General features: G+C 36.1%; 1 protein-coding gene across 1 annotated transcript in view; it reads right to left on the reverse strand.

Annotated features, from left to right (window-relative positions):
* THEMIS (thymocyte selection associated) overlaps nt 1-14,074 on the reverse strand; it is a 164,215-nt gene that overhangs the window by 69,114 nt on the left and 81,027 nt on the right. Inside the window, exon 4 of the mRNA XM_006926155.1 lies at nt 10,050-11,098. Coding sequence (XP_006926217.1) covers nt 10,050-11,098 — 1,049 coding nt within the window. The remainder of the gene's footprint in view (nt 1-10,049; nt 11,099-14,074) is intronic.

A 14,074-nucleotide genomic window follows, 5' to 3' on the forward strand; every position in this document is an offset into this window, starting at 1 on the left:
TGACCCTGCTTGCTTCTCCCCGCTCATATTATTACTCTATGCTACAGCCATTATAAACCCCTATGCCGTTGCACTATCACCAACACATGATGTTCCTTCTGGTTGGATCACACTAAATGTCACTCTACATCTGACTGATTCTACTTGTCTAAACTTAGGTATTTCATCCTGGACATCTAAATAGCCTTTTCTGAGATCAACCCGAAAATTTGATAAGGTATCCTAACAAACTGTCTCCCAAATCTGTCCTCTCCATTTAACAGCTCTATCCTCTCCAGTTATTATACTGCAGTTATCTGTTTTCCTGTGTCTAATCCATTAGACAGAAAGCCTCCTCAAGGTACAGACTATATTTCATTCACCTAATGTATCTCCAGTGCTTATCACAGAATATGGAACACAATTAAGGTTTTGTATCTATGAAACAAAAATAAGTATGAACAGTTGTAATAATAATAATAATAATAATAATAATAATAATATTAACATTTTAAAACAATTGTTGGTATAAATAATTTAAAAGCATTTTATATACAATGTATAATGAGAGTGATATATAAAGAAATGCAAACCAATAGATTTTTAAATCTTTCTCTTCAGTTTTTTATTGCAATTATATAGTTCTAGTCTTCTTCACTGTAGTAATATACTCTGAATTTTTCTTTGGTTTATTAAGAATGTGTCCATTATTCTGAGCTCTTTAACAAAGAGAAGAGATTGAGGATTAAGCTCTAAGGTACTCGGACATTTATAGTTAAGGAAGACCAGAGGAAGAACCAGCAAAAAAATTCAAGAAGATATTCAACGACTATAGTATGAGGAAACAAGGAGTGCATGATGTTTCAGAAGACAAAGAAAGGATTTCAGAAAGTTGGAGGTGTCCAATTGTGTAATTTATTGCCTAGTGTTCAAATAATATGATATTGAGGACTGACCATAAAATTTGGCAATCTGAGTATCACTGGTAACCATGACACATTATACACCTCTGAGCCTTAATTATCTCCTCTGCCAAATAAGAATAGTAACAGTACCATTTCATGAAGCTCTGTGAAAAAATTAAATAAGATAATAATACACGTAAGCCCCTAGCATAATGCCAGTAACAGTGGTTTTTTAATTACGAAAGACTGAGACCAGTCTGTATCGTAGACCTTAGGATAGTTTATTGAAAATAGAATGCCTGAAAACCCTGTGAGAGAGAATTTGGCTGGAGAAGAATCTAGTATGAATGGAAAATGTGGAAATGATTACAGCTCAGGGAGAGAAGCTGGGACCAGAGACAATGAAGAGAATAGCTTGGGTAGGGCAATTCCCGTTCTTGGATAACAATCGAGAAAACACACTTCCCATGACTTTATGTTTTATCCTGTTTCATAAGTGGTAATTGTATACTTTTTAAATATTAGTTAAGATTCGGAAAGCATTGGAATGCAACAAACTTCTGTTAAGGACAAACAAATATAGAGTTTAATTATCTAAATAAGCATAATTTCACAAATTAAAGTTATATTTTTATCTCTTATACCAGGGGAACGGATATTTCTTGATTTTTATATATTGTGTAACTCCATAATTTTACAATCAGCACTTTTCAACTTTGTGTCCACATAAATAATAATAGACGTTCTTATGGTCTTTAATATATAAATTTATTCTGTTCGGCTAATTTTTTAGTCAGTGGCATTCTGATTTATAGAATTTCATCTTATTTTTTTCTCTCCTCATCAGATTTAAAATTAGCTATGTAATTAGTTCATAATAAATGCTCATAATAAATGTATATCTTACAAAATAGCTAAAAGTAACATTCTATTAGAAGTGTATCTTGATAATTAAGAACTGGATAGAGGTTTTCTAAGACATTATGATCACATTGAAGTTAGCTTCTGGATGAAGTACAATAAAAAAAAAAAGTTTAGTGCTGTAAAAGGCTGGCTGAGAGTTTGCCCTTAAATAATGCATTTATATGAATCGTTTCTATTTCTATGAATTTTTAGAGGGTTTATGTACCCTCTGGTCTCTTAAATTCAAAGTTCATTTTGACTTATACTTTCTATTTTTAAGATAATTTATTTTTCTTCTTAAGTTCTCTACTTTTCAAAATTTGAGAAGAAAATACTGATTTTTGAGAGCCTATTCTTATGCATTCTTTTATAACCATCTTATACTCATTTTCTATCTTAACATTTACCCAGAAAATTTGATTTGGGAAGCAAAGTATAAATGTTTTCATTTATGTGCATCTGACATCACTGAAAACACCACCAAAAGATTTAAAGTAATGGTTGACTTGCAAGAAACTGGGGAGTTGTAGTAAAAGTTATTTGCTCAGATATATAGCTATGTCTTACCAATTTATTTCTAGGCAAGGTTTTTATTCTAAAACAAATTCAGAACTGATAAATGCAGTAATGGAAAACTTGGATAAATCAGTTTTGGGAACTGCAAAGCCAGTTGGAACTTAGCCCCTCTAGATTTCTCCAACTACTTCAGATTTTTTTAAATAATAATAATAAAAAAATAAAACTGAAGATAGTGAGCTCAAAGAACAGAACTTAATTATCTAGTGAGCCTACATTCAACTTAATGATTCTAAGCACTAAAATTCCTAAAGGGATTATAGAAAGTTGGTGATTCAAGTGCTTTCACTTTATACATACTGTGCATTAAACATTCCAAATTGCTGATTCTTCTGTTAAAACTGATAATTTCTAAATAGGGATTTCTAGGTTATGGCTATTTAAGAAAGTGAAAGCTATTCTAGCCTTTGTAAAAGCCAGAAATCTAATGTGAATGAATGTATTCCAAATTTTATTCGATACACTCCATATTTTGTCAACCCACTGAGAAAATATTATCTTTAATTCACATTTTTTTTTTTTTTTGCAGCTAAAGAGTGAAAATATGATAATCATATATTTGGTGGCATTTTAGTTCTTGACTCCACAGATGGGAGAGGGAGGTGAGGAACAGTATTAACTAAATGTTTTTCATCAGCCTCTCCTCACTCTTCCAGTGAGAACATTCTCAGTTGGTTGAAAGCTCAAAAGGGGCCAAAATTTTGGTTTATTCAAGTATTTCCAAGTAGAGGTATACTTCAATTACCTCACAACGGAAACAACGTTCTTTGGACATAAATTCTCTAGAGAGAATGCATATTTTATTAGTAGTTCGATAACATCTTCATTTTTTTTTTTTCGGTCAAAATTCCTTTAAAATCAGGCAATGTTTTCAAATGTTTTAATTTCATCAATTCTTTTTTATTTAAAACTCATCTAAACCATTCTTTTGCTATCTAGCTACAAGCATTAATGTAGCATGTCATGCATAGAGTAAAACTTTAAAAGTTATGACTACTCTCCCACTTCTAGAAGTACAAAAAGAACCCATAAATATTCTGCATTTCCCAGTGGGCTCAGGTTTCTACCTCCAAGTAGTCAGTTCAAACTCTATCTGATTTCCAACTCAGCACTTCATTTATTTGTTCCTTGCCCTTTCTTCCCATCTTTTTTACCTCTTCTTACTCTAGTTAGCTGTTTACAGGCTCATGTCATTTCCTGGACTATAAACCTCAGGCAACACAAAAACAATGGTGTATCAATCTGTATGTGTTTTGCCCTAAGAACTGCTCACATACCTGCTGAAATATGTTGAGTTGTATCTCACAGTTAAAATTCATCAACATTTTAAAGAAAAATCATAAGTTCTTTTATTTTTCTTATTAATCAAATTGAAGGCCTCCATTTTTAGAGTATGTCCTTGTTCTGCCAGCTTTACCTTTGGTCTTTGAAAATTGCTAAAACATTAATTTTCCCTATTCACAGGGAAATAGACTTATAGCTTCTATGTTAGACCAAGAGGACACACCAAGAGTAGATAGATAGCAGTTTGCAGAAATGCAGAGTTGGTTACAAATCCAAACACTCCAATGTCTATAAAGACATTGGCAGAATGTCTTTATGTCAAACACAAAAACAATAACAACAACAAGTCACATCATTTTTGTGTGTGAAACCTTCTAAATCCTAAAGATCAGGGGCCCCCAAATCCCAAAGCCACGGACCGTTACCAATCTGTGACCTGTTAGGAACCCGGCTGCACAGCAGGAGGTGAGCAGCGAGCAAGTGAGCGAAGTTTCATCTGTATTTGCAGGTGCTCCCCAGAGCTAGCATCACCGTCTAGGATCATCAGGCATTAGATTCTCATGGGAGCACCAGTTCCTGGTGCCAAAAAAGTTGGAGACTTCTGCTAGATGACAAATAAATCGATATAATACAATTCTCTAAAGATCTAGATTCAGTCCAGGATTTTGGATCACTTCAACCCTTTTCAGCCACCCTAACTGGCACACCAGATCAGAAGTAAGTCCTCGCTCCCAGCAGCAGCTGCTGAAGTGTTCTCTCCGCAGCTCCCAGAAACTATTGCTCTCCTTCTGCCTTTTGCAGCCTTCATTCCAATTCTGGTACAGGGTTTGTTTTCTGTTCAATTCACAGTATCTTGCCATAACTGCCTCCCTTGCTCTTGGCCTTAATGTCTCCTATGGGTGTCTTTGCCAGACAGAAATCTAGAAATTCTGGGAGCAAAGTGGACATTTGGGCAATAAATGGCCAAACAGAGTTAGTGAAATGCAAGATTTCTGGTCCCAGTTGCAGACTCTGAAGGAGTGAAATATCTCATCTTTCAACCAAAGATTTGTTTTTCTATCTGGTTATAGGCTCTTTCATCAGAATACAGAAGTTACGTTTTTCCTATGTGGCGCTCAGAAGTCATAGCCATATATATTTTGACAGGCAAAAACTCCAGTGAGTATATTTTCTTTCAAGCTATCTGAAACTACTTTGACATAGAAACTAACCTTTAGGAAAGGAGAGTCTAGGCAACCACATTTCTATTTAAAACACAATTTCAGGCCCAGGCTTATTTATTTAATCATTTTATAACATCGTTTTAATCTGATAAAGAATCAGAATGCACAGATCTTAAAGATACTATTTCTACATTGTCATAAGCCTAAAAAGAATTTTAGGGGTCACTTGATATATTCTCATCTCTTTGTTTAGACCCCATACATCATTCTCTTAAACAGTTAGTTACCAAAGTAACAATAAAATCCTTCAATGTAAAACTTCATAGGCTTTGATATGTGTTGTCATCTTTGTTGATATCTCTATCCCCCTCTCACCTGCCCCTGCTCTTATCCACATTACAATTCTCAATTTTCTGCTACAAATGTTTTATCCAATCATCTTAAAAGAATACATAGATAGAAAAGCTTTAATGCAGATATCACAAGTAACATACAAGAAATATATGGGAGGACGGCATTGTGATAATAAGAAATAGTTGTTTGCAAAACTTTTCAAATAGATTATGCAGAAACTGACAGAGCTTCCATTTATATTACAAAAAAAATATTCACCAAGCAGATTCCTATCTTTGTGGTAAAAAAAAAAAAAAATGTTGAAAATGAGATCAATAGGTCTGAACATAGATAAATTATAGTATCTTCTGACATTTTAAAGTGATTTCAGGGAAAATGTAGTTTTTCACCACACTAGATTTGATGGAACTAATTATAAACAAAAAATCGTAGACCCTGCTGAACTGATTGATAAACTTTCAAACAAGCAGGAATCTCCTGACATCACTGACTTAGGGTTTCCTAGTTTCTGCTGTAACCTTTTTAGGGACAAGAAATCTGTTCCAACATATTAAACCCAAATTGTCCTCCCTTGACTCTCAACCAATGTTGTAATGAAAAATAATGTACTCTTTGCTACAGAGTGATTCTTAGAATGTATAAAATAACTAATATCATCTAGTACCAAGTCATTCAAGTTTAGACTACCACTCAGTTCCCTCAATAGGTCCTTAGATGAAAATGGTTTCTGGAACTTTTATCATCTTGAAGAAGGGCCCGGATGGGCCCCCTGTCGTAGAGAGCCTCACAGAGTCCCTGGACTCACCTTTCCTTGCCCTATAGCTTAACAACAGATTGTCTCCCGCGGCCTGACCCAGAGCTTGGAACATCCCCTGCCATAGAAAGTTACCCTGAAACTTATGATTAATGCCCTTATGCTTACTGATCACAATCTTTATGGTCTAGCATTCTTTCCAGACTGCTCACATCTTTGTTCCTTTTGCTAACACCACCAGAGAGGACCATGTTACCAGAGGGAAGGGTCCATGAAACACAACAGAAATGTCACGTAGCCCCTGGAATAATGCCCAGATTTTCCCTTAAATACCTAGACTGGACTGAGAAAGGAAGGCGATTTTTAAAGGTGTTAACCTGGTGTCTTCTCAGATCACCGGTGCCCTGACAATAAACGCTTATTCAAATAGCTCAACTCCTGTATCAACCTATTGCCTGAGCGCCACAGGCAGTACGAAGCCCAGACTTGGCTGCCGTCCGGTTTCAGTCTTAACAAACAACTCAGCATCTTAACAAACATCAAACTTCAGTTAATCAATATTCTTTTGAAGTAGGACTCAGAACTAGATACCAGAATCCATTTGGGGTCTGACCAGTGGAGAAGCAATTAGAAATTATTAAGTTGATTTGGAATTCCATATGTACAAATTTCATCAAAGACTTTATTAGTTTTATTTTAGTAGCTAAGAGATAATAGAAAATATATTTGTCTCTGCCTCCGGTTCCTGGTTCAGAGCTCCTGAAACCCTTGTTGTAATTTCCTAAGTAATAAGAGCACTAGGTACCCGATGCAGGATTCCTAAATCTTTTTGAATTTCCTGGATAGTAGAGGTGCCTTTTGTTCTATGGAGGTAACTCTGGGTGGGCCCTTGGATGTCTCTTGGATGGGGCTTGGTCACCAGAAATACCACGCCATCATTAGCAGTTTGGGATTTTTCAGCCCCACCGCCTCCCTCTAGTTTTCTAGAGAAGAAAGAGGGACTGAAAATGGAGTTAATAACTGATCATATCTATGTGAGAAAGTCTCCACAAAAATTCTCCAAAGTATGGAGTTTGGAGAGCTTCTAGGTTGGTGAAAACATTCACGGATCAGGAGAGTGGCACGTTCCAATTAGACTGGGGACAGAAGTTCCTGAGCTCAGGACCTTCCCTGACCTTACCTTTCATATATCTCTTTATCTGACTGTTTATCTATATCCTTCATTATATCCTTTAATAAAATGACAAAGGTATTTCCCTGAATTCTGTGAGCCACTCTAGCAAATTAATCAAATCCGAGGAGAGGATCAAGAAAACCTCTGATTTGTAGCCAAGTCAGTTAGAAGTTGTGGGTAACTTGGAGACTTACTGCTTGTGATTGACATATGAAGTGGAGTGGGATCAGTCTTGCAAAACTAAGCCCTTAGCCTATAAGATAAGAGATAGTGTCAGAATTAAGTTGTAGTATACCCAGCTGGTGTCAAAGAATTGCTTGGTGTGAGAAAACTCCCACACATCTGGTGTGAGAAGTGTTGTGAGTGCAGTAAAAGTGTGAGAGTATAGGAAAAATGGAGGGGAAAGATGGGAGAGTTTTCCAAAAGAGTAGCCTAGGTATAGCATTATTTTATGTGATCCAAAACCCTTCTGTTTTTAAATTGGAACCTAACAAAGAGATCGTATTCTTTCCTAAAGATGAAACTATGAGATGCAGAAACTATCAGAAATATTGTGCCTTGTATGATTAAAACTAGCCTGTGAAAATAAATCAATGTGTGATGAAAAGTAAAGCCCAGTCTGGCTATAAACGAGATCCTGCTTCCAACTGTTCCTGGAGCTCAGTTGTACCCTTAGGTTCTCCATGGGTACATGAGCTAATAAATTCGTTTAAAAAAAGAAAAAAACAATAATAAAAAAAAGTAGCTACTTTGTCAACAAAACAAGTTCTAACTTAAGTATAGATTTTCCTATCTTAAGTTTTTACTTATTCCTCCCTCCCAACTTATGTCCTATATTAGCTTTCTATTGTCACCATAACATAAACTTGGTGTCTTAAACAGGACAACTTTATTATCTTAGAGTTCTGTAAGTCAGGAATCTTACATGAGTCTCATTGGCTAAAATCAATATATGGGCACAGCTGAATTCTGATTCTGAACTTCTAGGAAGAAGATTTCCTTGTCTTTTCTAGCTTCTAGACACCATCTGCATGCCGTGGCTCAATGCTCCTTTCCTCTATCTTCAAAGTCAGCAATGATACATTTCTCTGACAATTCTGTAGTCCCATATCTCTGACCCTGACCTCAACTGGAAAAGTTTCTTTTAATGACTCCTATGATTAAATTGGACCTACCTAGATAATCCAAAATAATCTCCTCATTTTATGGTCCTTAATTTTAAGTGCATGCGCAAAGTCTTGTTAAGGGTGGAAAATTTTCAAGTGAGCCAACTAGCTAAGTCAGCTACAGAGAAGAAATATCTTTAGATACCAGAAGTTGTCCTACTTGCTTGTGTGTGGTTTAGGAAGTGTATTGTATAAGATATAAAGATGGCCAATGTCTGCTTCTGTAATCCATTTACTTGTTAATTAAGGGTGTTGTTCCGGGCAAAGATATGCTAACAGCCAACTTCCACTTCTGTAATCTGCTTGCTTGTTCAGGAGACCACCAGGATATGGTCTTAAGCTTTATCAACTGCCTCCTCTGAAAGCTGGAGGCTGATCTCCTCTAGCCCTGCGTGATAAAGAGTCAGTCGCGGGCTGGCTAATAAAGGCTCATAATTAATCTCAATTGGTTCCGTGGGTCTCAGAATCATTCACGCCATAACAGTCTCTTTTGCTATCCAATATGACATATTCACAGGTTCTGAAGGTTTAGGCATGAACACCTTGTGAAGGATTTGGGGGGTGGGCAAACAGGACATTGTTCTGCTTACCACTTCAAAAAAAAACAGCATTCCATCTCTCACACCATTCAATTCAGTAATAAACATATATTAAACAGGAGAAACCAGATATCTTCCACATTAATAGAAGCCTGTTAATCAACATTATTTGGGAAAAGTTGTTTAATTCAAAATGACTCCTTCGAAATTGTTTTTCTGGGAGGAAAATTTAGGCTGGTTTTATCTTCTTCTGAAGATGAGTTTGAAGATCCTAACTAGATTTCTCCAGCATATAATCAGAATGCAAACTTTGAAATTTAGAATTAAAAAGAGTTCCATACCCACATACTGGAAGCCTGAGGCAGCTATCATTCTTGAGTACAGAGAGTAAACACAGCATCTCTCTTTGTTTTACTAATAGCTTTGTTTCCCTAAGCTGCTAGCACAACATCTGCCAAGCCAGAATGCACTCCTTCCACATACCATGGAAACACTGCCGGCCAAATAAACGACCTACGCTTAATGGTGTAAGGGCAAGTGCTTTCCAGCCACTCAGCAGGCAGTTTTCAAGAGGAAAAAACTTCAAGTAGAAATGAAGCTGCAACCTCTTCTCTCTCCAAATCTTTAGCATGGTTATGGAGTTGTTGGTTCTGTAATGATCTCATACTGTCTGCAATTTTATCGATTTTGTTTTTCAATAGAACTGTTAAAGATTACAGTTCCCAGATAGGCAGAATGTGGGCAGATGCTCATATGCTCACACACGGTTCTGCCAAGATATTTTTACATCTTTCTGCACTTAAAACAAAATGAAGACATGTGTTATAGTTGCATGCTACTGGTAAACCCTAGAAGAGAATTTTTTGTACACTCATTTCCTGGATGAAGTATTAAAACAACCTTACCTAGAAAAAATAAACAATACTTCCAAAATAAAAGAGATTTGCTTTTGAGGCACCCTATAAAACATTCCTAATTACCAAAACCATTGAAACGGCAATTTGGGTCAAAAAAAAATTCCTGCTGTCTAATTCAATACAAACTTCTTGTCACATCTACTGGTTAAGCATCAAAATGCTGCAACAGCTTATTCTCTGTTGATGTTCATTCATCTACTGTACATCGGAAAGGCTCATTTCAAACATAGCATGAAAGAAAGAAAAGTAAGCAAAAAATAAACTCAGAAGAGACTTGAAATAAATTGCCTCAAGAAAAACACTCAAGAGGAAAAATTGCAAAATCATAGCCTTACCTTGGGAGACTTAGGCAGACCCACTGTCCTTTTTCCTGCTAACTTTAGCAAAGTTAACTTTGTTTCCTCTACTGAGGGATGTTTGGGAGGGCGGGGTGGAGGGTGCAAGAATGAGCTTTCATATCTCCGCATCATGTAATATTGCTCTTCAGTGATCTCTTCGATCAGAGTCCTGACTAGAAATGATGGTGTATCTTGAGACAAATTACTAACTGACTGAACAGTCATATTAAAGCGGCCAACAGGAATTTCCCAACACTCCTTGGGGTTGGCAAAGTCACTTATGAGGAGATAAGAGTCTGTGATAGCTTCTTCCAACTGTAGTCCTGGTGTAGCCGCCAAAATGTCTTCTGCAATGGAAAGATCTCTCACGGATACCTTCACATTGAAGGGCAAGTGGAACTGTGCACAAAGTTCGGAAATCTGGTACTGTTTCTTATCATGAATCACCTCTACAAAGCCTCCTTCCATGTACAAAGGGAGCAGTGCTGCCTCATAGGACTTTTTGAGGATTTTTTTACAGGCCAGAACATTAACCACTTTTTTGATTCCCTCACAGAGGATTTCCGTCGTCTGTGAGTGATGCACTAGAAACTGGTCTCCAACAGATACGGATGACAACTCATCATGAGGGGAATGAAAGGCTTTGGTGGCCACCACGTGGAGATGTTCCTTTTCACTCTTTGCTATCTCAAGGTCATAGGCTGTTGGAAATTCCCGAGGTCGCCGCTTGAATTTGCCTTTATAGCTAGTGGGGATTAAGAAGTGTCTTTTAGGAAAATTGCTTCTAATTTCTGAAGCTAAGATCCTTGATGCCTGGTACTTTTTGTGAATCACAATGGTTTTGCCAGGCTGTAAAATGCTTCTGGGTAGTTGGTTTCCTTGAGGCGCTTCTATGACTTCAGCCACTATGGGGAACTCTTTATCAGTCATTTCAGAAAGATCTTGTATAGATAACAGCTGAAGAAACCAGTTGGCATCATAACTATCAGTAATGTCTTTAACTTCAACATCTAAACTGGGAAGGATGCGGACTATATCCTTTCGGACTGAAAAAAAAAAAAAAATATAGAAAAGACCATGATGTTGCTGTGAGGTAGTATTAAAATCTCTCCAGGTGCCATAGATAAATCTCATTTAAAAAAAAAAAAAAACAAAAACTCAGATGTTCATGATATAACATTTCTTATGTGTGACTTTCCTTTTTCCAAATTTTAAAATAAAATAGATTATATGTAAATCCAGCACCCATAAATCTATTGCTCAGCTTAAAAAATAGGCAACCAATACCTTGGAGTTCTAAGGACCTCATCAAAATCATATCTTTTTTACTGTAACCTAAGGGTAGCCATCCTCTTGATTCTAGAGTTAATTATTCCCTCAGTTTTCCTTTATAATTTCATTACATATAACATAAATGAATATATGTACATGTGTGTTAATGTATATGCATTTAGTTTTTCCAGGCTTATTATATTATTTTAAGTCATGCTTTGAGGTCTAGACAATATAAGCAAAATTATCTTAGAAGAAAGTTTTGGTACTTCAATGAAGAGCCCTTCTGCATAAGGCCCAAGAAATACATTCTTTAAACAAAATTTTGTCATGTGGGGTGCAGCTATATTGTAAAATCATGAGATATAGATACTTAAGATTAATATATGGAAATGAATACCACTATCAATCTTTTTAGTTATTTCTTTCTACATTAACACATTGATGGAAAAAGAGTGGCACAAAATGGGTCACAATCAGAGGAGCCACTCAAGAGTCCTAGGTACACTGGTGAGGTGCTTACCAATGTATTCTTTGCCTTACGTGTCACTGAGAACTAATGAATCTCTGTACTCTTTCCAAGAACCTATGTCCCAGAAATATTTTTTTGAGACTACAAAATATTAAAAATATTATCCTGAAATTATCCACTATCTATGTACTACCTACTCCACATAATAGCCTTATAAATGGTCTTGTGTTAAAAATGGTCATATGTTCATATTAACAGGATTTTATAATGGTTTATATGTTTCTGACAATTTCTTAACCCTTAACGTTTTATATCATTTTCATGATCTGCCATTGTCTTCTAATACCTCTAGGCACCCTTCCGTCAATATTCTTTTTTTTTTTTTCTTGCATGCTTTTGAAAATGAATAATTTGGAAGATTTAGAAGATAGAATATTTTCCTATAAAACATGACCTATATAATTACCATTTTTTTTGTTATTAACTGTTTATGCAGCATCCAAAACTATGACTCTATAATTTGTGTCATTATTACTTGTACATGCTGTGTATAGAGTCTTTGAAGATACAGAATGGAAAAAGTATTACTTTATTTTTTTAATATAAGGAAGAAAAACCTCAATGGTTGTCTATAGGCTGAAGGTCGGTAAAAAATTGTAAAGATTCTTCACTTAAAAAAAGTGAGAAGGGCTTATCGGTTTATTTTATAAAGTTTAGCATACCCAAATTTTTGAGAGTGTTGATACAGACTTCCCTGAATCCCAAGATAATTATAGAAACTCTAAAATCTCAGTTATTTAGATCAGAATTAACTAGGTTTAAAAATTCTAGAGCTAGCAATAGATATACTCATAGGCTCATGTCATTTCTCAAGTAAAGGGAGCAGCTAGACTTTGGTTGAGTAGGTGCTGTTAAGGAATTTCTGGGGGCCCTACATTGATTCATCAGATTATAGGGACTCTAATACAAGCTAGATACTAATCTGTATTTTCAGGGAAGGAATTGTCTTAATACCTTAGGATGGCATATTTGTTACCAGAGAAAGCCTCCACGCCAGGCTATCTAACCTGTTTTTCCGTTTTCAGTTTCTGATCTACCTTCAATTCTTCTGTACCAAATCCACTAGAGGTATGCTAGCCTATCTCATCCTACTTGATATATTAGCAGCATTTGACAGAGTAGATTTGACTTGGTCCTGTTTGTTATATTTTCTTTACTTATTTTCTTATCTTACTTATGATTCTTCTCAATTTCTTTGCTGGTTTCTTCTTTCTACCCACCACCCACTCTCCCCTCCTCTGCCTTTTCTTGTGTCTTGGTTCTCTTTATCTACACTCACGCCCACTGTGATCTAACACATTCTCATGTCTTTAAAGACCATCTGTATGCCAATAAACCCTCAAAGTATGACTCTTGCCAAATATTTCTCCTACTTAGGATCTCCACTTGGGTGTCTAATAGATGTCTCAAAATTAACATACCCAAACTCAAATTCTGATCTTCCTGACCAAAACCTAGTTTATCTGTTGCTTTTTCCACCTCAGTTATTGAGGGCTCCATGCTCTTTATTCAGTCCAGAAATCTCAGAAACATCCTTAGCTTTTCTTTTCTAACACCTAACATCTACTATGTAGGACCACCTTGACCCATATACCACATTATCTCTTGCCTGTTTTATTGCAATGGACTTCTAATCAACCTTCTTACAGCAAAATCTGTATAGGGAAGCCAAAGATTCTTTTTAAATATTAAATAGATCATGTCTCTTCCTGTTCACAGCCCCACAATGGCTTTTTTCATTCTGAATAATAATTGATGCCCTTACCATGGTCCTATGTACCACTTGGATCTCATCTGTTACTGGGTCGCCTCACTCTAACTCACTGCTGCCTCCCTGACATCCTTATTTTTAATCAAATCTTTGCATGGCATGTTTCCTCTGCTTACTACATCTTTTATCCAGGTATGTTTGTGGCTACCTCTTCTTCTTCTTCTTCTTCAAGTCTGCCTAAATGTCACCCTCTCAAAGAGACTTACTCAGTAAGTACTTGTGATGAACTGAATGATTGTTTCTCCCTAAAATTCATATGTTTAAACCTAATTCTTAATGTGATGGTATTTGGAGGTGGAGAGAGAAGAGGTCATGAGATTAGTGCCTTTATAAAAGACCCTAGATAGATCCCTTAACCTTCTGTGAAATAGGAAGTGGATCCTCATCAGACATCGAATCTGACAGCGCCTTGATTTTGAACTTCCAGCATCCAGAACTAAAAGAAAT

This window comes from Pteropus alecto, unplaced genomic scaffold (assembly GCF_000325575.1).
Source record: "Pteropus alecto unplaced genomic scaffold, ASM32557v1 scaffold79, whole genome shotgun sequence".
NCBI lineage: Eukaryota > Metazoa > Chordata > Mammalia > Chiroptera > Pteropodidae > Pteropus > Pteropus alecto.